The following is a 23,081-nucleotide window of genomic DNA, read 5'->3' on the forward strand; positions in this document are numbered from 1 at the left end:
AATGCATCAAAAAACGCATTAGAGTGAATAGAGCCTTAGGGCAGACTTTCTCAAACTTTTCAACACAGAAAACCCTTGAAATGCTTTTCTGCTCTCAGGGAATCTCTATAAAATCGACTATATCTTCAACTTATGATACATTAGTGTGATGGTAAATGGAATGCTTAGAGAAAATTTTTTTATGTTAACCAAAAAAGGGGGTACCTACGTCCTATCAATATGAAATTTTTGGGGTTTGAGGCTAAGGTGGACTTTAATGGCACCAGAACACTTGGGATACACAAGTAGATAAAATAGGGTTTTATTAAATTAACATAGACATGTTAAAACGTACAAGGATTTTTAAACTACAGCTCTGTAAATTCACACATATGAGGTGCAGCTGGAAAGGATAGTAATCCAGTTCACCCTGTAACAATCATAGTGGCACGCTCAAATATTCCAATACGATTGACCTTCTTCTGACCTGCATTTGTCCTGCTTCAAGCAGCTTTTGCATGCATATGCCCTGTACACACGATCGCACATTCCGACAACAAAATCCATCGAATTTTTTTCCAACGGATGTTGGCTCAAACTTGTCTTGCATACACACAGTCGCACAAAGTTGGTCGGAAATTCCGAACGCCAAGAGCGCGGTGACTTACAACACGTACGACGAGCCCGAGAAAAATGAAGTTCTATAGCCAGTGCGGCTCTTCTGCATGATTCTGAGCATGCGTGGCACTTTGTGCGTCGGAATTTGTCTACACACGATCAGAATTTACACCAACGGATTTTGTTGTCGGAAAATTTTAGAGCCAGCTCTCAAACTTTGTGTGTCGGAAATTCCGATGGAAAAAGTCCGATGGAGCCCACACGCGGTCGGAATTTCCGACGACAAGCTCCGATCGCACATTTTCCGTCGGAAAGTCCGACCGTGTGTACGGGGCAATAGACTTGTATAGAAATGCAAACAGAGAAATATTACGTCTTCTGCTCCCGCATGCTGTGTTGCTGCCCACCCCCAACACCGGCATGCAAAGCACAGATTCCCTTTAAAATACATTCATTAAGATGATTGCAGGAACATACTATAGATTCCTTTTAAATATAACCTTTTGTGACCCATTACATTTTGGTAGTTGACATTCTAAAATAAAAAAAAATCTTAATTTTTCTTGACTCTTGTGGACAGCTGCAAATACTTTCATTTTCACAGACAAGCTATCCAGTGAGAGGATAAAGCAGGTGATGGAGCACATATGGAAGCTGCAAGAGTTCTGCAACAGCATGACCAAACTGGACATCGATGGCTACGAATACGCTTACCTGAAGGCCGTGGTCCTCTTCAGTCCAGGTTAGAGACTCTCCTCAATTCTGGGACATTCCAGCCTCCTGGGTTCCCCTTATTGCTGGGTTATCGTAATCCTCTACATCAGAATACAAACCCTTTAGCACAAAGACGAGAACTTTCTAAATCTATTATTTAACCACTTGCCAACCGCAATACATTAGAGCTGCACGATTCTGGCCAAAATGAGAATCACAATTTTGTTTTTTTTTTGCTTAGAATAAAAAGATCACGATTCTCGCAGCGTAAAATCTTTCACATTATATAAAAAAATTGGGCTAATTTTTACAGGTTAGTTTTTTTTTTTTTTTAAATTCATTAAAGTGTATTTTTTCCCAGAAAATTGCATTTGAACGACTGCTGCGCAAATACAGTGTGACATAAAATATTGAAACAACCACCATTTTATTCTCTAGGGTCTCTACTTAAAAAAATATATATATATAATGTTTTGGGGTTCTAAGTAATTTTCTAGCCAAAAAAAAAAATTGATTTTAACTTGAAACCAACAAATGTCAGAAAAAGGTTTAGTGTTTAAAGCGGAGTTCCACCCAAAAGTGGAACTTCCTCTTTTCGGAATCCCCCCCCCCCCCTCCTCCTCCTCCGGTGTCACATTTGGCACCTTTCAGGGGGGAGGGAGGAGCAGATACCCGTATAATCCAGGTATTGGCTCCCACTTCCGGGCATAGATGGCCGCAGTATCCGCGGCTATCTATGCCATATCCGGCGCTTCCTCTGCCCCCAACCCCCCACTGTCTTCTGGGAGACACACGGGTCCCAGAAGACAGCAGGGACCAGTGTGATCGCGCAGCGCGACTCGCACATGCGCAGTAGGGAATCAGGCTGTGAAGCCACAAGGCTTCACTTCCTGATTCCCTTACCAAAGATGGTGGCGCCTCCACCCGAGAGCCGAGGGACAGATCGGCTTCGGGTGCCGACATTGCGGGCGCCCTGGAAAGGTAAGTGTCCATATTTTAAAAGTCAGCAGCTGCAGTATTTGTAGCTGCTGACTTTTAAAAAATTCTCTGCATAGAAAGAATCGGGAAATACTTTGTCAAGATCGCGACGGGGAAAAAAAAAAATCGCGCTAATGATTCTTAATGATTATTTGTGCAGCTCTAAAATATATATATATATATATATATATATAAAATGTGGTTTACTGTGATTATGGCTGAAGATATCAGAAGATTATGGCTTTCTCATGAGCCGCTGGAGTACTTTCCGAAGCGGCGGGAGGGGGGGGGGGGCGCCTCACGGGGTTTCTCGGGATTACCGTTTCCGCCGGTTTGCCCAAGAAACGATGCAAAGGTGCGGCTGGCTGCTCCCATAGGCGATCAAAGAGTAGATACGCTTTTTTTTTTTTTTTAATATTTATTTATTCATTTTCTTAATACAATACCAAAGGGACATCTCATAACACAATAAATGTATACAGCACACAGCCATAATAGGCTAACATATTAACAAAACAGTAACACTTCCCATATATCCCCCTTTAAGGAGGGAACAGGTCAGGCAAGCCCAGTAATAAGAGGCTAGCTGCAAGGAGACCACTTACACCGCAAACACGGAAGCAAACAGCTGACACAGGACGAAAGGCTTTCCCATGTGCTACACAGTGGCAAATACTGTGAAGGCGTAATACCTCCTCGTGGGGTGAATAATTGCGATGAGTGCATTTCCTATAGGGGACGTTATTAAGAAGCACCGAATATTATTGTCACGATATCTGGACTTTGTAGTGCACCAGCATGGCCTATTGGAGGACATTTTTATATATGTATGTGTGTGTGTGTGTGTGTGTGTGTGTATGTATATATATATATATATATATATATATATATATATATATATATATATATATATATATATATATATATATATATAATGTTATGCTCATTGTTTTACATTATTTTCACAGCAGAGCATTGGTCCTAATTTGTGGTTATTGCACATTCATTTGCACAGTTACCATAGCAGTTTTTTTTTTTTTTATGTTCCAGCAACAGCTTATCAGGTTGTGATAACAATCAATCAGATTTTTTGCACACTTTGTACATTCTTATGGTAACAACTATATTTTGCACTTTTTTTGCACATTTTTATTGCGTTTTTTGCACGGGTACCATATTAGGATTCCACCGCGCCAGTAGAGGTTTAAAATACCCCAGAACAGCGCCACTTCTACCCTTCCTCCCTCTAATGCCCCGTACACACGGTCTGATTTTCCGATGGAAAATGTGCGATCGGAGCTTGTTGTTGGAAATTCCGACCGTGTGTGGGCTCCATCGGACTTTTTCCATCAGAATTTCCGACACACAAAGTTTGAGAGCTGGATCTAAAATTTTCCGACAACAAAATCCGTTTTGCGTAAATTCCGATCGCGTGTACACAATTCCGACGCACAAAGTGTCACGCATGCTCAGAATCAAGCAGAAGAGCAGCACTGGCTATAGAACTTCATTTTTTTTTTTCGGGTCGTCGTACGTGTTGTACGTCACCGCGTTCTTGACGTTTGGAATTTCCGACCAACTTTGTGTGACCGTGTGTATGCAAGACAAGTTTGAGCCAACATCCGTCGGAAAAAAATCCGATGGATTTTGTTGTCGGAATGCCCGATCGCGTGTACAGGGCATAAGGAGAATTATGCCATAGAATAACATAGTAGAATTACCTTAGGTGGGCTGAACAGAGCCCAAAATATTACTCTTCTATCTTATTACAGATTAAACCTCCAAACAACAACACTAACACACATACACCACTCATACCCACACCACCACCTCCCTCTCTTTTAAACCACTTTTCACACTGGGGCAGCGCCAGCGCTAAAGCTTTACAAGTTAAAAACAGTTTTTTTTTTGCTAGAAAATTACTTAGAACCCCCAAACATTATACATTTTTTTTTTTTCTAAAACCCTATCGGCCTCCTGCAGGGCCAGAGTGTCGGAGGATGAGACCGCACTAGGAGCTTATTGGTTAATGTGCTGACATGGAGCATGCCGATAAGAGGAAAGAACAGATCATTGGTGTGCCGATTTCTCTTTTCACTGTCCAGTCAGACTAGAGGCAGTTTTTTTAAGGGCAACCTGGGCTCTGGAGAAGTAGCTTGAATGATGCTGGCCTTTTAAACTGGTGACTTTTTAGCAGCAGAAACGAAGTACTGCAGGGGAAATTGCTGCATAGAAGGTGAATTTTGCCACAAAAACTGTTTATTGTATCCTTTCATAGACTATTCATTTTTATCATATTTTTGGCTGGAGTTCTGCTTTTTACTCTTATCAAAAATGAAAAGAAAACGTTTTGACTATGTACAGACCTTAAATTTGCTGGTCAGTTTTGCCAATGATATTTTAATGCATTGTGGGGTCTATCTGTGCAGATCACCCAGGACTGTCTGGGACGGAGCAGATTGAATCCTTTCAGGAAAAGGCACAGATGGAGCTGCAGGATTACGTCCAGAAAACATACCCCGAGGATACCTACAGGTAACATTCACCCCACAGCAGTGTTCCCTTAGGCTGGATTCACACCTATGCATTTTTGGTGCTTTTTGCAGATTTGCACTACAGTCCATTTAACATGGTTTCCTATGGAACATGTTCTGTAGTGCAAATATGCAAAAAGCACTAAAAATGCATAGGTGTGAATCCAGCCTTAAAGACTGAAAGCTGATTGGCTAACTAGAACCAGACACAAATCAACTTATCCAAGAACCTAAAAATGTAGGGGTTTATTTACTAAAGGCAAATCCACATTGCACTTGGAAGAGCACTTGGAAAAGCAGTCGCTGTAGATCTGAGGGGGACATGCAAAGAAAATAAAAAACAGCATTTTTGCTTGTACATGATTGGATGATAGAAATCAGCAGAGCTTCCCCTCATTTCAGATCTTCCTCTCAGATCTACAGTGACTGCACTTGCAGTGCACAGAGGATTTGCCTTTAGTAAATAAACCCCGTAGTCTCTATCTGGCTCCATTAACACTTTGCGATTTGGAGTTGCAGGCAGAATCACAGTGATTCTGCCCTTGATTCCAAATCACGTGGCAGTCGCAACACAATTTGGGTGCCATTCTCCTTCATAGGCACCCCAAACGCAATGCGATTCTGCCCCGATTGTCACAGCAATCATGGCAAAGTGTGCCTTTTAAAAATTACCAGAAGCTTGTCGCCGGAAAAGGAGCAAGAGCAAAAAACACGCATAGGGCAGCCTATTTAAGTGAATTGCATCAAAATCGCTCGTTGGAGGCAGAAGTATAACCCAAAGGTTATAGACTTTCTGTGTCTTGATTGGACTTCAGGAAAACATTTTTACAGTGATTACAAAAATCCCATTGTTATCAATGTAAACAAAAGTTCTAATTCTTTAACCATTTGCTGCCAAATCACGTACCTAGTATGTCATTTGACTTCAAGTGGTTGTACCGGGGTGATGCCTGAAGCAGCTGCTTTTTTAGAGTCGAAGGTCGGCTTTCTTGTAATAGCAATCGGAGCGACCAACTAGACACTCGATTGCTATTACAAGCAGCGGGAGGGGATGTCCCCCCTCCCGCCACCTTTCGTGTCTCTTTTGGGCTCTCCTGTCCCACTGGGAGATCCCAGTTACTAGCCAGCACGAGAGGAGATGGCATTCAAGTTTACTCGGATGTCAACTGAGGCATTTTTTGGAAATTTAAAGTATTCAAAAACGGCGATCTTGGTGTTTTTTAATGCTTTTAGGTAAGGAGGAAGGGTTTGGTGTCTTTTTGACCGTAGATCCCTCCATAAACAGTACCTGTGACGGCAACATGCTTATTGCCATCACAAGGATGTTTATATTCCTTGTAACAGCAATAAATGTAATAAAAAAAAAAAATTATGCCCTGTACACACGGTCGGACTTTCCGACGGAATATGTGCGATCGGAGCTTGTTGTCGGAAATTCCGACTGTGTGTAGGCTCCATCTGACTTTTTCCTTTGGAATTTCCGACACACAAAGTTTGAGAGCAGGCTATAAAATTTTCCGACAACAAAATCCGATCCTTGTGCGTAGACAAATCCGACGGACAACGTGCCACGCATGCTCAGAATAAATTAAGAGACAAAAGCTATTGGCTACTGCCCCATTTATAGTCCTAACGTACGTGTTTTACGTCACTGCGTTCAGAACGATCGGATTTTCCGACAACTTTGTGTGACCGTTTGTATGCAAGACAAGTTTGAGCCAACATCCGTCGGAAAAAATCCATGGATTTTGTTGTCGGAATGTCCAACCGTGTGTACAGGGCATAAGAGTAACAGTGTAAAAATAAAGAAAATAAAATAAATGAATAATTAATAAAAATAATTGAAAGTGTCAATCCCCCCCCCGTGCTAGCGTGCAAAGGCGAACTTGTGCGTTGGTCCCGCATGCATGCAAACAGTGATCGTCTCACACATGTGAGGTATCAACGCGAACATCAGATCATGGGCAGTAATTCTAGAACTAGACCTCCTCTGTAAATCTAAAGAGGTAACTTGTAACGTTTTTTTTAAAACGTCACCTATGGATAGTAAAATTTGTCTTTGTTGCGCGGGCGTGCACAATTTTAAAGCCTCGGCGTAACATCATATTTTATATTTTACAAAAAAAATGGGTTATGTATTGTGTGTTTTTTTTTTTTTTTTTTTTTGTTTTTTTTTTTTTTTTGTTTTTTTTTGCATTAAACCCACCAATTTATTTTCTAGAGCCTCTGCTTTAAAAAAAAAAAAAAAAAAAATATTGCTTGGGTGTTCCAAGTAATTTTCTAGCAAAAAAAAGAGAGATTGTTACACGTAAATAAAAAGTGCCAGAAAAGGCAATTTTTTTTTAAATTTGATATGCTTCCTGAAAAAAAAAGGCTAGATGTCACTCTTGAAAAACTATTGGGGTGCCCGGATCTACCGCACTAATAGTATACAACTATTTAAATAATATATGTAGTAATTACTTCAACCTTTCACCATGTGGTATCGACAACATGGCGCAGTCCATGCGAACACTCTTGACCTTTTTGCTAAATGTTTGACTTTCTCATCGCGGCGTCTTTTATCCCTAATGTATTCTTTCACAGGCTGGCGCGAATCTTGGTGCGGCTCCCGGCTCTGAGACTTATGAACTCTAGCATCACCGAGGAACTCTTTTTTACTGGCCTGATCGGCAACGTCCCCATCGACAGTATAATCCCGTACATCCTGAAGATGGAGACGGCAGAGTACAATGGGCAGATCACTGGGACCAGCGTATAGCGGACAAGCACTTGTGTACAGATCAAGCACTTTGCAAACGCACCCTTCCAGAGAGCAAGATAACATAGTAGCGTTTGGTGGGGGGGGGGGGGGGGGACACGTATCCAAACACCCCAGTTAGCAGTAATATCTGCAGCGTAGGGCCTCGGCCGGACATTTCAGTAACCGTAACTATAATTTTATTTCCCAAACAGAACCACATCCTATACAGCCGTAAGCAGCCTATCAGGTAGGAACTTGTATATGTTACACTTTTTTGACATTTTTTGAAATGGCATAGCAGTCTATTCAACACAATAACATAGGTGTATGGCGTAGGGGAAGCAAAGAAGTCATAACGGCACAACTGACAGCTAATTGAACAGCGTGCTAATAGAATAGCAGATATCCAGAAGGTGTGGCGGTTCAGTTACTGCAGCCAGAAGAAAGCTTTTGCTTTTAAAGGAACCAGTAGACCTCATTTAGAACTGGGCTTCTTATCACATGCAAATATATGGCCACCCCATAATCAAATTTTAAAACAAAACATTTCATCAATTAAGACATTTGTGAACAGCCAGAGTCCTAGCAAGAGATTTCATCGACATGATTTGTTGATTTTTAAAGTGAAAAGTCAAAACAACTTAAAGCAGATTTAAATCCTAACTGGATGACACTCGGGGGGTCGATTTACTAAAACTGCAGCATGCAAAAATCTGCTGCAGCCCTGCATAGAAACCATTCAACTTTCAGTTTTGGTTTAATTGAACAAGCTAAAGTTAGAAGCTGATTGGTTAATACAGTGGTCATCAACCCTGTCCTCAGGGCCCTCTAACAGGCCAGGTTTGCAAGATAACTGAAATACATCACAGGTGATATCATTTGCTGCTCAGTGATTGCAGTATTCTAGTCTGCATCTCCCCCAAGGTAATACATAAAACCTGGCCTGTTAGGCTCGATTCACATCTATGCATGTTGGTTTTGAGCGTTTCTGCAGTGCTTTTTGCTGTGCTTGCCGTGTTTTGCGTTTTTTTTTTTTTTTTTTACTGTATAAAGTGTAAAAAAAAAAAAGCAAAACGCCACAAAAATGCTGTAAAAACGCGGTACTTGCGTTTTGGATGCGGGTCCATTGAATTCTATTACATGCAAAACGCTGCATTTTGCATGAAAAAAAGTCCCCGACCCTATCCAAAAACGCAGAGGCACAAAAATGCATTGATGTGAACATGTTCCATAGGAACCCATGTTAAAAAAAATTCCCATGCATTTCTGCAAAATGCATCAAAAAACACATTAGTGTGAATAAAGCCTTAGTGGGCCTTGAGGACAGGGTTGATGGCCACTGGGTTAATATGCACAGCTGCACCAGATTTTGCACTCTCCAGTTTTAGGAAATCTGCCCCTGAGTTTGCTAAAGCACTGTGGGAGGAGATGTAGGCTCCGTTCACACTTGTATGACTCCAAAGTTGCGTGGACTTTGGAGTGCAACTTGGATTTGGCTTTGGTTTTGACCAGTGATAATGGATAACTATTGCATTGTATAACATTCAGGTATGACTGTCATGCAACTTTGGAGGGTAACACTGAAGTCTATGGTCCTTAAGTTGCATGAAAGTCAGACCAAAGTAGTGCATGAACTACTTTTGGAGTCGCTGCAACTTTAAGTGGCACATATATGAATAGTTCTCATTGGAAAACATGGGGACCGACTTGTCATGGGACTTTGGTGTCCAAAGGTGCATGACAAGTCGCGCAAGTGTGAATGGGATCGTACTAAAACTGGAGCACTCAAAATATGGTGCAGCTGCACATATATATTGCCAATTAGCTTCCTAACTTCAGTTTACTCGATTAACCTTTGACCATAAAACCTGGAAGCTGATTTGGTTTCTATGCAAAGCAGCACCAGATTTTGCACACTCCAGTTTTAGAAACTCAACCACTATGTGTGTTATAGGCCTCTTCGCTAAATTTGCATCGGCAGCTCTGCATGCTGATCTGAAATCATCTTGCATTCATTGGAGGTTATTTTAATAAAGCTGGAGAGTGCAAAATCTGGTGCAGCTCTGCATAGAAACCAATCGGCTTCCAGGTTTTTATTGCCAAAGCTTAATTGAACAATCAGAAGTTAGAAGCTGATTGGCTACCATTTACAGCTGCACCAGATTCTGAGTGCTCCAGTTTTGGTAAATCTCCCCCATTAGGTAAACTTTTTTTTTTTTTTTTGTGCTTTTTACTTGCATATATTGGTTTTCCACTTTCTGGCTGAGTGGGGCACTAGTGATGTATTTGGGGCCTCCTAGAAGGGAAGCCTACATCACCAGTGCCTTCCTCCTGACCTAAGGCCCCCTTCATGTGGCCGTTTAACTGCATACACCAGATTCCAGCGGTAAGAATAAGCAGATTCTTCTGGCTCAAAATGACAGACGCATGCGAATAGCAGCAGCCGATCAGCCTGTACAAAGTATTTACAGTTGCTGTTCACATGTAGCCTCACACCAAGTGGTTTAGGGATGGGTGTCCGAGCCTGGACGCATCTGACTGCACCGCTTGGTGTGTGGCTACATGCAAACTACGTCGGCTGCTGTCCGCCTGTCAGTACTTTGTACAGGATGTGCTGCCGCCACTATTGCATGCGCCTGTCATTCAGCTGATTCTTGCCATTGGAATCCGGTGTATGCGGCTAAACTGTCGTGTGAAGAAGGCCGGAGATGACGTGCACGGTCACATGTTCCAGGAAGTGAAGGGAGATGGATTCATCTGCCCTTAGTAAAAATGGCCACCGTGAACAGACTGGGCAGGAAAAGAAAACTAAGATATGTAAAGCATTAAGCACCACCAATTAGCTAGAATTATCCGTGAATTGCCATTACTGAACATTTTTAAAGGTGCCTTTGTTGTGATTTTTAAGCTTAACATTTTTTTTTTAAATTTTGTTTTTAAATAGTTTTTTTACATTTTTAATTATCCTTTTTAATTATCCTGTTTTTGTATCTTCTTGCTGATCTGCTGCAGCCCCTTTGGAGTTTATTTACTAAAACTGGAGAGTGCAAAATCTGGTGCCGCTTTACATGGAAGCCAATCGGCTTCTAACTTTAGCTTGTTCAATTAAGCTTTGACAAAAATCCTAGAAGCTGATTGGTTTCCATGCAGAGCTGCACCAGATTTTGCACTCTCCAGTTTTAGTAAATCAACCCCTTTATGTCTACATGCACCCACTCCTGCCTGATATTTTCCCTGCTGCAGTTCAGGTAATACAGGGTTTGTACCCTCCCCCCGCCTGTGATTGGACTGGAAAGGAGAAGCTGCACAGCCCATCTCCCACGCACTCTGCTCTCTCCTCCTATCAATATGCTCCTTGCGCTGTAGCACAACTGATTGGCTCCTTGTGCTGCATCTTCCTCCCTCCAGCCTGTGCACCACTGTACAGGGGCTGCAAGATGCTGATGCTAGGTCAAATTTATTATTGCATTTAAAAATATATATTGATCTTTTTTATTTTATTTTTTTTTTTATACAAAGCTGCATTTTTTTTATTTTTTTTTTATGTCTTTTTATACCTGTCTGGAGTTCAGCCATAAGTTTGTTTTCTGCAGACGTTTTGTCAAATTTTCACTTTAGAAAATAAAATCAACAAAACTTGTCATTTGACCAGATAAGGGTGGGGATAGTATTTTATAGAGCAATCTAGAGTTCTAGGTACCATATTGATTCCATCCAAAATGCCATCGCTACCACTTTAGTATTGAGCTGAAAGGATTTTTTTTTTTTTTTAATATAGAGATCAGGATGATTTGGTTTTAATTTTATTGAAATGCAAAGGTGAACTTGCACTTTGAAGTTGGTTTAAACATTGAGCCGTTGAATGCAGGACATTGTTAGTTGCTTGACACCGCTGCACCTTCAAGTTGTGTTCTTCATTTCACAAACTCTTAATGCAAAACCTCAAAGCAGATTCAGGCACGGCCTCGAGAAAAACAGAGACAGAATTAAAAACGAACAGTCCCATGTCCCCTTGTGAAGGGAAAATGGCAGATTTCGCTGCAAGGCTCCCCCCCCTAGTGTTTGGAACCAAGTTCCTTTTTATTATTGTCACTTTTTATTTTATTTTCTGTGAACTGTATATAATTTGTGACTGAAGCACTTTTTTCCCCTGTGAGCCTTCTTTGATAACTTTGCACGTGGAGCAGCTTGCGTTCACCCCGGCCTGGTCGCGCCTCGCCGCAGACAATCATGGATGCAGGATGGTGGGATTATCGGCTGCTTGCGCTCTTGTTTTTACCCATGTTTACCGCCAGGTTTTTATAAAGTAAAGCCTCTACGGTACAGATATCAAGTCGGAAAAAAAAAAAAAAAATCAAGAACAACTGAGATACAAAAAGGAAAGCTATGAATAACCTGACTATTTAAACATAAACCTGCCAAGCATAAACCTCAGTACAATGGAGTATTGAAGACGCATTGGTGGCCTTCACAGAAGTAGGTCTAAAGGTTCCAGATACCTACCAGGACTGAAGATTTTTCCACAGGAGGGGGAAGGTCGTTCACAGAGCCGACGTCCCATCCAACATACCCACCGTTGCCTCTCTGCAGCCTCACGTGGCTGAATAAATAGAACAGGTTGTATTCCGCTATGCAGAAAACATTCATACAGCGTGAGATATCTTACCTTCTGAATATTAATGCTTCTTTGTGTTTGTGTCTAATGCACTTTTTTTTTTTTTTTTTAGAAAGGTTCTCCAGGAAAGGGTTAATTCTTTGCACCAAGGGCTCATTCAAACCAGAACACGCGCATTGACACGTATGGTGTAAATGCGCCCCCAGGCCGGTCTTAGAGGGGAGTCTTGGGCGCCATGTTGGTTCACTATAACCCACCACTGGAAGGTTTCAGCAGCGGGATGAGCGAGGTCCTGTACAGCTAATGAATGGCCAGTGGTTTGGATTAGGAACCTGCTAAAGTGCACATTTCTGTATATATATGTATTTATTTTATTTTTTACTAGATTCAGTTGAAAAGTTTGGTAGTCATTGAGTGCATTAAGTTTAGTTGTATAAATAGATGTTTTAAAGCTCAACAAAGAAAGAAATGATCCCTTCCAGTGGGGCTGTGCCTTCACCGCAAGGGTTATCTCCTAGTTTATGCCCAGGGGAACAATAAAAGGAGAAATACTTACCCGATCCTTCGAACTCCGACTGTCTACGTTCAGGGACCTGCACCAACAACAGACATCATACTGGGACACCGTGGCTGTGTCTGTTCAGCCCCCCGTATCCCAATACACATCCATGGAACACCTGCGGCCAACCCCCTGCGGGTAGACACGCCCCTGCCTGGACGTATCATATTGTATGCCCCATGTCAATGAGGCGTAAATTGTAATTAATGTAACAATATTTGTTACATTGTAACCCTGCATTTTACTCCAAGGAGACCTGAGGGCTGTGTGAGGTCTGGGCTCCCATCTGAGATGATGGCCTGGTTGTGGTGGGAGGATTTGCCTTTGATAGTCAAACAGCTAAAGAAGTATTTGTAAAGAGGTTAAAGTGTATGTAAACCCCCGACAATTACCTTTTTTTTCTGTTCCGGTAAATATTCCATTGAAAGTGTTTGGTTATACAGCAGTACCTTAGATTACGAGCATAATTCATTCCAGAAGAATGCTTGTAATCCAAAGCACTCGTATATCAAAGCGAGTTTCACCATAGGAGTCAATTTGAAACTCAGATAATTCATTCCACAGTGACTGCTATTGTATGCAGTACCGCATGTGGCCAGAGGTGGGGGGGGGCGCTGGAGACAAATGGAGACTCTGGAACAGAGTGTCACCGGTGCCCCCGCACCTCTGGCCAAATGCGGTACTGCACATCCCAATGGATTGAATCCTGCTCATCTTGTCAGACAACGCTCGCAAACAGTCAGGATTTTAAAGAAAAAAAAAAAATAGCTCGTCTTGCAAAACGCTCGTAAACCATGTTACTCGCAATCCGAGGTATTATTGTATCTGACTATTATTATTATACAGGATTTATCTTGAATTGTAAGCTCTAGTGAGCAGGGTCCTCTGATCCCTCCTGTATTGAATTGTATTGTAACTGTACTGTCTGCCCTCATGTTGTAAAGAGCTGCGCAAACTGTTGTCGCTATATAAATTCTGTATAATAATAATAATAATATAGCGCCAACAGTTTGTGCAGCGCTTTGCAATATAAAAGGAGACTGCAGTTACAATACAATAAAATACAAAAGGGTTAGGAGGGCCCTGCTCATAAGAGCTTACTTTCTAATATCTGATAAATGCTAAAATGTAAAAAAATTCCTGTTGATCCTGCCAGAAATCTTAGGTCCTGTGCAATCGTTGCCTCAGACAATGGATGTATGTTTGGGGGGGAAGCGTTCTTATACCCCATGTAAAGGAGAGGGGAAGGTGTTTTGTAGTCCTGTACCAGGGTATGTTGCAGAAATCTCCCTCCACTGAGTCTGGCTGCAGCCATTTTAACTGTGGGCAGCTGAAGCTGCTGCCTGTTCACTTCTTCCTGTATTTACACAGACACACCTCCAGCTCTGCAGCTCTCATTGGCCCTCTTATGACTCATCCCCCCTCCCTCCCTCCCTGGCAAACTCTCACGAGAGAGAGAGCTGTGCATGATGTCATAAGCCAGAAAAGAAACAGGAAGTGGACTGTATAAGGTATTTAATGGCAGAAAAAAAAAAGTTTTACTATCCAAAAGCTAAAATAACAACAACAAGGGCAGAAGATTTAATAGATGGAAAGATGAAAAAAATGTCTGCAGGTCCGCTTTAACATACACTCCGCAATCGGTTCGCATGAACGGGTTACGTTGTGGAATTTGCTGTGACTTTGCACCACATCTAGTGTGAACTGAGGCTCACAGTGAGTGTCACTCTAGGACAGGGATTGTGTTACTGGCAGGATCACCAGGTGAAAAAAAAGAAAAGGAATGCAGCCACTACACTGAAGGATTGATAAGCTGCAATATATGATACTTTTTGTTCTTGGGTTTAGATCAGGGGGTCTCAAACTGGCAGCCCCTCCAGCTGTTGGGAAACTACAAGTCCCATCATGCCTCTGCCTGTGGGAGTCATGCTTATAACTGTCAGCCTTGCAATGCCTCATGGGACTTGTAGTTTCGCAACAGCTGGAGGGCTGCCAGTTTGAGACCCCTGGTTTAGATACACTTTGGGATGGATTTTAGTAAAACTGGAGAGTGCAAAATCTGGTGCAGCTGTGCGTGGCAGCCAATCAGCGCCTCACTTCAGCTTATTCAGTTATGACAAAAAAAAAAAAAAAGTTGGAAGCTGATTGGTTTCTATGTAGAGCTGCACAAGATTTTGCGCTCTTCAGTTCTAGTATCTCAACCCCCTTTTAACCCTTTCCTTGAGAACCTGTACAGCCCAGCCACCTCTCGGGGGGGCACTTAATGCTTATTTGAAATATAAGACTGTTTTAAATCCCTAAGCACTTAATCTTTATATATTCCAGTCTATATAGTGAGCGTGTAAATATTGACCATTGTATTTTCTTTTTCAACCAACATAAATACCTGACCGGCTGTAGCCCCGTCTTGTCCCCCGTTTTTTTTTTTTTTTTTAGATTTCCTTTCACTTCCTGTTCCAGTTTCCAAAAATGGGGACACAGACCAGAATTTAAGAAGCATTTAACCCTTCCACCGCTTTATCCAGAATGTTAAATTTTTTTTTTTTTTCTTTTTTGGGACTGGAGTTTTATGTTTAATAAGCGGCAGTGGAAATGTCATGTTTTACTAAAAAAGGCGCAATGTGGTGCAGCTGGACAAAAGATGGGCGTGGCAAGAATTGTTGTACAAAGAGACCCTGTCACCAGATCGTTCATTTCAACAAAAATCTTCCCAAAACGATTAGTTACATAGTTCATTATTTTGAAAAAAGACACAAGTCCATCTAGTTCAACCAATAACAAAAAATAAAAATAAAATCATACAATCCCATATTACACAATCCTATACCCACAGATGATCCAGAGGAAGGCGAAAAACCTCAGCAAAGCATGATCCAATACAGCGGGGGGGGGGGGGGTAAAAATTCCTTCCTGATTCCCCCCCCCGAAAGGCAATCAGATATATTCCCCGGATCAAGTTTACCTATAAGGCTTAATGTACACGGGACGTTTTTACAACCTCTCCTGAATGATTTAACTTGACAGATAGTAACCCAGGGAAGGCTCCATGCACACTGGCGCTCATAAACTGACGTTTTTTTAGGGGAATTTGGGCGTTTTTTTTTTTTTTTAACGGCCTATAAACTCCCCTCTGTTACCCTATGTGTCCATAGACGTGTTTGAACTTCTCAGTGGAGTTTATGGGCTGTTTTCTAAACGCCATAAAATCGCATTCAGGGGTGGTTTTTCTCACCACAAAAAAAAAAAACGCCAAACGCTGATAAACGTCGGTAAACGCTCAAAGACGTGGCTCACCAGTGTTATTTAACATTTTTGATCATTGAAAAAAAAAAAAAAAAAAAATTTTCAAAAAAAAAAAAACCTGCTAATAAACGCTATTGCAAAAACGTTGAAAGACTCACTGCAAAGCTACTGACGTTTTTTTAACGTTATTTTAATGTCCAGTGTGCATGGAGCCTAAGGCTACTTTCACACTGGGGCCACGTAAGTGCTAAAACGCCGCTCGTTTTGGCGGAGATTTTTGGCTGCTAGCGGGGCGCTCTTCACCCCCGCTAGCGGCTGAAGAATGGCTTAAAAGCGCCCAAGTTTCGGCGCTTCCGAAGCGCTTTTCAGGTGCGTTGGAAGTGCTGCCCATTCATTTCAATGGGCAGGGTGTTTTGGGAGCGATGTACACAGCGCTCCCAAACCGCCCCAAAGATGCTGCTTGCAGGACTTTTTCAAGCGCACCGCCCTCAGTGTGAAAGCACTCAGGCTTTCACATTCCGGCCAGCATGGGAGACGCTTTACTGGCGCTATTTCTAGCACGAAAACGCCTCAGTGTGAAAGGGGTCTAAATGTCAGTAGGGGTCTTTCACCCTGGCGGTCCACCCGGCGGACTCCGCTCTGCACAGCGGGGGGTCGCTCTTTCAGACCCCCGCTCTCCTCAATGGGGGATCGGATGAAAACGGACCGCCTGTCTATCTTCATCCGATCCGGCAGATGGATGGAAAATAGGGTCTCCATCCAATAGCAGCGGGAGTCAGCAGACATGTCACCACTTACATCCCCCCGCTCCATAGGCGTGCATGGAGTGTCGTAGAGTAATGGAGGGTTATAACCCCTGTCAGGTTTTGTTTTGCCATCTGTGCCCCATTGGAGTGATTTCCCTTCACTTCCTGTCCCATAGTCAAAACAGGAAGTGAGAGGAAATCCCTGAAAATGAAGGAAATCTCTTGGGGGGACTCCCAGGTCAGCAGAACTAGTGTCCCCATTGGAAGATTTCACCTCTTAGTTTGCTGGGGACAACACAAAATTGGGATTTTCTTTTACTTTTGGTCATAATGGTATAAAAGGACAAATAGAGAGGATGAATCTCCCTAACGGGGACACAGACTGCAATAAAAAAATGTCAGGTGTTCTAATCCCTCTCCACTCCATCCAAAACTAGAAAAAAAAAAACTTTCATGCATGTTATTTACGTGTAAAAGCCCTGAGACTGTTGCTGGGTGCCGCCATCTTGGATGTGATGTCAGCAGACTCAGAGCTCTCACTTTAACGCTCTACATCAAATTCCCCTTCGTCCCTCCCCTGGCAGTTACATATAAAGGGAGGAGCTGGGCCGACACAGGCTGTAATTAGACACACATGATGTGTAAGGAGGGAGGGAGGGCGCTGTGCTAGGGAACTGACTTTTTTTGGCGTAGTCCATTTTTTTTTAAAGACACATTGCAAACTAATAAAGTAAGCATTGAAAATCCCGGATTTTTCTGCAATTTATTTAGGTGACGGGGTCTCTTTAAGACTCGAATGTTGGCTGACCCCTCCCCTAAGGTGCCCCAGCAGTATTTTATGCTGTTTTTATATTTTTCTTTTTATTTATTTATTTATTTTTTTGTTTTTTTCAGGCCAGTCAGATGATGTGTTGGAATGGGGAAAGCTGTATGGCAGGGATATGCAATTAGCGGACTTTCAGCTGTTGCAGAACTACAAGTCCCATGAGGCATAGCAAGACTCTGACAGCCACAAGCATGACACCCAGAGGCAGAGGCATGATGGGACTTGTAGTTTTGCAACAGCTGGAGGTCCGCTAATTGCATATCCCTGCTGTATGGCTTAATTTTTTTTTTTTTTCTGAAAAAGGTGAACTAACCCTTTTAGGCTCCATTCACATTAATGCGACTTTGGACACATAAAGTCGCAGCCCGTTGATTTTTAATGGCACCCGATCCAATCTATGTGACTTAAAAGTCGCAGCAAGTTTGCAAGGGTTCCTGCACTACTTTTGATGTGACTTTAGTGCCAGAGTGTGAAGTCGCACTGATGGGAACCTTTAAAGTAATGAACGCTCAATAATGCAATCGGCCAGTCCAGGACTCGATCTTTCCTAAGTCGCCGGATCTTTGGCTCCAATCCTTTTGTGGTTTCCGATCTCCTACACTCCAGACTCTGGCTGTTTTTTATTTTATTTTTTTTTTCTTTACATGTCAAAATTGTTTGTGAACTTTGTTTTCTGCTTAGAAGTGTGAAATGCTTTCTACAGTTTGTATTAACTCGCCCGAAATGGGAGACGTCCCCGCTGCGTTCCTGAAGGAAAAATGTTGTTTCAACTCCTTTCCAGACTAGAATCGCCCAACTGCAAACTTCCGCAGGCGCAGAACCGGCGCTCTGTTTTTTGGGCTGTTGACAGTCCCTGGTCTTTATGGAACTACAGAGCCCAGCTGGGATTGTTTCCCACCAGCTGCCCAAGTTGCTTTGGAGTCATTTCCCATCCCCCCCCTTCTCAGCCTTTCTGTGATGTTCTACAAAAATGGCATGTTTTATTTTTTTCTGGTTGTTTTTTTTTTCTGTTTTCCTTTTATTTTTTACATTTTTTTTTTTTAACCTGAATTTTATATCTAATCATGGTCTTCATTCAGGAAGAGATTTGCATTGTTGTTTTTGTATATGGAGTATTGCAGTGCATGAAATAGCTTATGCATTTTATGAAATGCTGTTTTGATGTGCCGCTGTTTTCTCGTTGCTTCATGATGATGATGATACTACCTGAATGAGGTTTATACTATTATTAAAGTGGATAACAGACTTTCACAATGGCCTGCGTGCTTTGGTTATTTCATTGTGCCCTTGTACGGGGGGGGGGGGGGGGGGGGCCTATGAGTAGGGCGGCATTCACACCATGGAGGTGTGACGTCGTTTTCTGCCCGCTTCTCACGCATTGCATGTGGGACAGCCTTTAATTTTTTTTTTTTGCAAAATCGGGCCGTGCCCACACGCAAAGTGCTGTGGCACAATCCATTTTTGCAATGCACTTAGATGTGCATGCAGGATAATTAAGGATTATTGATACTGCTGCAATTTGCTAAAAGGCAACGCGTTTCTGTGCATGTCGGGAAAGCAAGCAGTTTTGCAAGCTTCCTCAACATGCACAAGTGTGAAAGTTGCCTAAGAGCCCTTTCACACTGGGGCGGTTTGCAGGGCTATTGCGCTAATAATAGCGCCTGCAAACCGACCCGAAAGTGCCGCTACTTTCATTCCAGTGTGAAAGCCCCGAGGGCTCTTACACTGGAGCGATGCACTGGCAGGACGGTAAAAAAAGTCCTGCTAGCAGCATCTTTGGAGCGGTGAAGGAGCGGTGTGTAATACCGCTCCTTCACCGCTCCTGACCATTGAAATCAATTGGACGGCGCGGCTATACCACCGGCAAAGCCCCTCTGCAGAGGCGCTTTGCGGTGGTATTTAACCCTTTCTCGGCCGCTACCGGGGGGTAAAACCACCCCGCTAGCGGCCGCATACTGACGGTAAAACAGCTCTAATAATAGCAGCGTTTTACCACTGCCCCCGCCCCAGTGTGAAAGGGCTCTAAGGGATTTGTCTTACCTGCCAAAAACAGTGGTGGCTTGAATATGAATATATATAATATATATATATATATACACATACATACATACATACATACATACATACATTTATTTTTTTGGTGGCAAACCATGCACCCACAGCCACCCCCCCCCCCCCCCTCCAGGTGACCCCATCCCCCCCCCCCCAGGTCGGACGGGTCACCTGCACCAACCCCATCTAGATCGCTTCCTCTGGGTGGCTGCTTCCCCTGCGTCTCCTCGGCATCACGGCAGCTTCCGCCGTCCATCTCCTCCCTCCCTCCTCCTAGTCGACCAATAGGATCGCTTCTCCTCTCGGCCAGTTGGGTGACTGGTCTCAGGACCTGCTTCCTGATTGGCTGGGAGGAGAATCAGGAAGACAATAGTGAATTTTAATTATTAACTATTGTGACACAACTGGGTGGACTTGGGGCGCAGTGCTCTGCGTCCCGAGCCCACCCTCAGCCTCAGGCTCTAATCACATGCTTCTAAAAAAAAAAAAAAAAAAAAAAAAAACATTCGGAATCCAATGTGTCCGGCGCCCTGCATGTGTATTAGGAGGCCGGACGCATGGATGGGGGGCGGCGCCCCTGCATTACGGGTTGCCACTGGCCAAAAATGTATTTTTCTGTCGTCCAGTTTTGTTAATTAAACAGGACAAGGAGATCTGATTATTCTCTGCTGTGGTTCAGCAACACTGGCTGATCTTTTCCCTCCCCCAGCCTGTGATTGGACAGTAAAAGGGGAAGCAGGAGCCTGATGAGGTCCCCCTATCCCTCCTTCTCTCTCCTCCTATCAGCAGGCTTGTTATTGGCATGTTTGCATTGCGGCACAACTACCCTGTTTCCCCGAAAATAAGACCTAGCGTGATTGTCGGTGATGGCTGCAATATAAGCCCTAACCTGAAAATAAGACCTACAAGGACTTTAACTAGGGCTTATTTGGGGGGTAGGGCTTATATTTCAGCCATCACCGACAATCACGCTAGGTCTTATTTTCGGGGAAACAGGGTATTTGGCTCCTTGTAATGCTTCTCCACTTTTCCAGTCTGAGCTCTGCTGTACAGGGATTATAAGGGACTGATCTACTTGCATTGCTTGTATTTAAAAAAAAAAAACACACATTTTGCTTTCAATATGTTTTAAGTTTTAGCAAAATTAGTACAGAAGATGACAAAGAGATCAAAGTAAAAATCCAGTTGAAACACATTTTATTAAATATTATCCACTTGCTGAACGCAACACGTATACAGTGCATCCGGAAAGTATTCACAGCACTTCACTTTTTCCACATTTTGTTATGTTACAGCCTCATTCCAAAAAATTCATTATTTTGTTTGTTTGAAAGTCTGAAGTTTATTTGAAATCTTTGCAAATGTATTAAAAAATGAAAAAATCCCATGTACATAAGTATTCACAGCCTTTGCCATGACACTCAAAATTGAGCTCAGGTGCCTCCTGTTTCCACTGATCATGACCTGTGGTAAATTCCGTTGATTGGACATGATTTGGAAAGGCACACACCTGTCTATAGAAGGTCCCACAGGTAACAGTGCATGTCAGAGCACAAACCAAGCCATGAAGTCCAAGGAATTGTCTGTAAACCCCTGAGACAGGATTGTATGGAGGCACAGATCGGGGGAAGGGTACAGAAACATGTTTGCAGCATTGAAGGTCCCAATGAGCACAGTGGCCTCCATCATCTGTAAATGGAAGAAGTTTGGAACCATCAGGACTCTTCCTAGAGTGGGACCGCCCGGCCAAACTGAGCGATCAGGGGAGAATGGCCTTAGTCAGGGAGGTGACCAAGAACCCGATGGTCACTCTGACAGAGCTCTAGCGTTTCTCTGTGAAGAGAGGAGAACCTTCCAGAAGAACAACTATCTCTGCAGCACTCCACCAATCAGGTCTGTATGGTAGAGTGGCCAGACGGAAGCCCCTCCTCAGTAAAAGTCACATGACAACCCGCCTGGAGTTTCCCAAAATTCATCTGAAGGACTCTCAGACCATGAGACACAAAATTCTCTGGTCTGATGAAACAAAGTTTGAACTCTTTGGCCTAAATGACAAGCTTCATGTCTGGAGGAAAACCAGGCACTGCTCATCACCTGGCCAATGCCATCCCTACAGTGAAGCATGGTGGTGGCAGCATCATGCTGTGGAGATGTTTTGCAGCGGCAGGAACTGGGAGACCAGTCAGGATTGAGGGAAAGATGAATGCGGCAATGTACAGAGACATCCTTGATGAAAACCTGCTGCAGAGCGCTCTGGACCTCAGACTGGGGCAAAGGTTCAACTTCCAACAGGACAACGACCCTAAGCACACAGCCAAGATAACAAAGGAGTGGCTACGGGACAACTCTGAGAATGTCCTTGAGTGGCCCACCCAGAGCCCAGACTTGACTGAACATCTCTGGAGAGATCTGAAAATGGCTGTGCACCAACGCTCCCCATCCAACCTGATGGAGCTTGAGAGGTCCTGCAAAGAAGAATGGGAGAAACTGCCCAAAAATAGGTGTGCCAAGCTTGTAGCATCATACTCCAAAAAGACTTGAGGATGTAATTGGTGGCAAAAGAGCTTCACCAAAGTATTGAGCAAAGGCTGTGATACTTCTGTACATGGGATTTTTTTGTTTGTTTTTTATATTTAATAAATTTGCAAAGATTTGAAACAAACTTCTGTCGCGTTGTCATTATGGGGTATTGTTTGTAGAATTTTGAGGAAAATAATGAATGAATGTGATACATTTTGGAATGAGGCTGTAACATAAAAAATGTGTAAAAAGCGAAGCGCTGTGAATACTTTCCGGATGCACTGTATTTTATTGTGGTTTGCAAGTGGTTTACTGGGGTTATGGCTAAAGCTATCGGCCATAACCCCGGTATTTTTCTTTTCAGCCGGCGATTGGCTTTCTCATGAAAGCGGTCTGAGCGGCTCATTAGCTGCTGGATCACTTTCAGAAGCAGCCCCACCAGTTTTTTTCGGGTTTACCGTTTTTACCGGCAAGCCAGAGAAATGAACCATCGGTGCAGCCCGCTGGTCACAGAGCTGAAAAGAGACCAGATTGTCTCTGATCACCTTTATGATCTTGGAGGACCAGAGTGACGTCTCATTTAAGGTGGAAGTAAACAAATGTTTTTTGTTTTTTTTACCCCAGATCTCTCCATAAAGAGGACCTGTCATTCTTATTTCTATTGTAAGGGATGTTTTTACATTCCTTGTAATAGGAACAAAAGTGGTTTAAAAAAAATTATAGGGACAGTGTCAAAATAAAATGAGAAAAACTTTTTTTTTTTTTAAGGCGTGCCCCCCCCCCAATCCCTCTGTGCAGAACAGTGGTGGTCCATCCATTAGGGATGCAGGGGCGCTGCCCCCCTAATACATGCACCCGGCCCCTAATCTATAATCTTTTTTTGAAGCACACAATTAGAGCTGGAGGCTCTAATTGGCTTAAAAAAAAAAGGGGGGGGGCCAGGAGAGAGGGGCC

At 43.0% G+C, this 23,081-nt stretch overlaps 1 protein-coding gene across 2 annotated transcripts in view; it reads left to right on the top strand.

The window, feature by feature from the left end:
- The window catches only part of NR2C2 (nuclear receptor subfamily 2 group C member 2), a 66,584-nt gene extending 47,775 nt beyond the window's left edge, over window positions 1-18,809 (top strand). The window contains exons 12-14 of one of the 2 annotated variants that reach the window (XM_073591747.1): window positions 1,178-1,339; window positions 4,719-4,824; window positions 7,410-18,809. In XM_073591747.1, the coding sequence (XP_073447848.1) occupies window positions 1,178-1,339; window positions 4,719-4,824; window positions 7,410-7,584 (443 nt within the window). In that variant the 3' untranslated portion in view covers window positions 7,585-18,809. The remainder of the gene's footprint in view (window positions 1-1,177; window positions 1,340-4,718; window positions 4,825-7,409) is intronic. The other variant, XM_073591748.1, reaches the window with a different exon arrangement.
- Window positions 18,810-23,081: the final 4,272 nt, after the last annotated feature.

Source organism: Aquarana catesbeiana, linkage group LG07 (assembly GCF_042186555.1).
Source record: "Aquarana catesbeiana isolate 2022-GZ linkage group LG07, ASM4218655v1, whole genome shotgun sequence".
NCBI classification, from domain to species: Eukaryota; Metazoa; Chordata; class Amphibia; order Anura; family Ranidae; genus Aquarana; species Aquarana catesbeiana.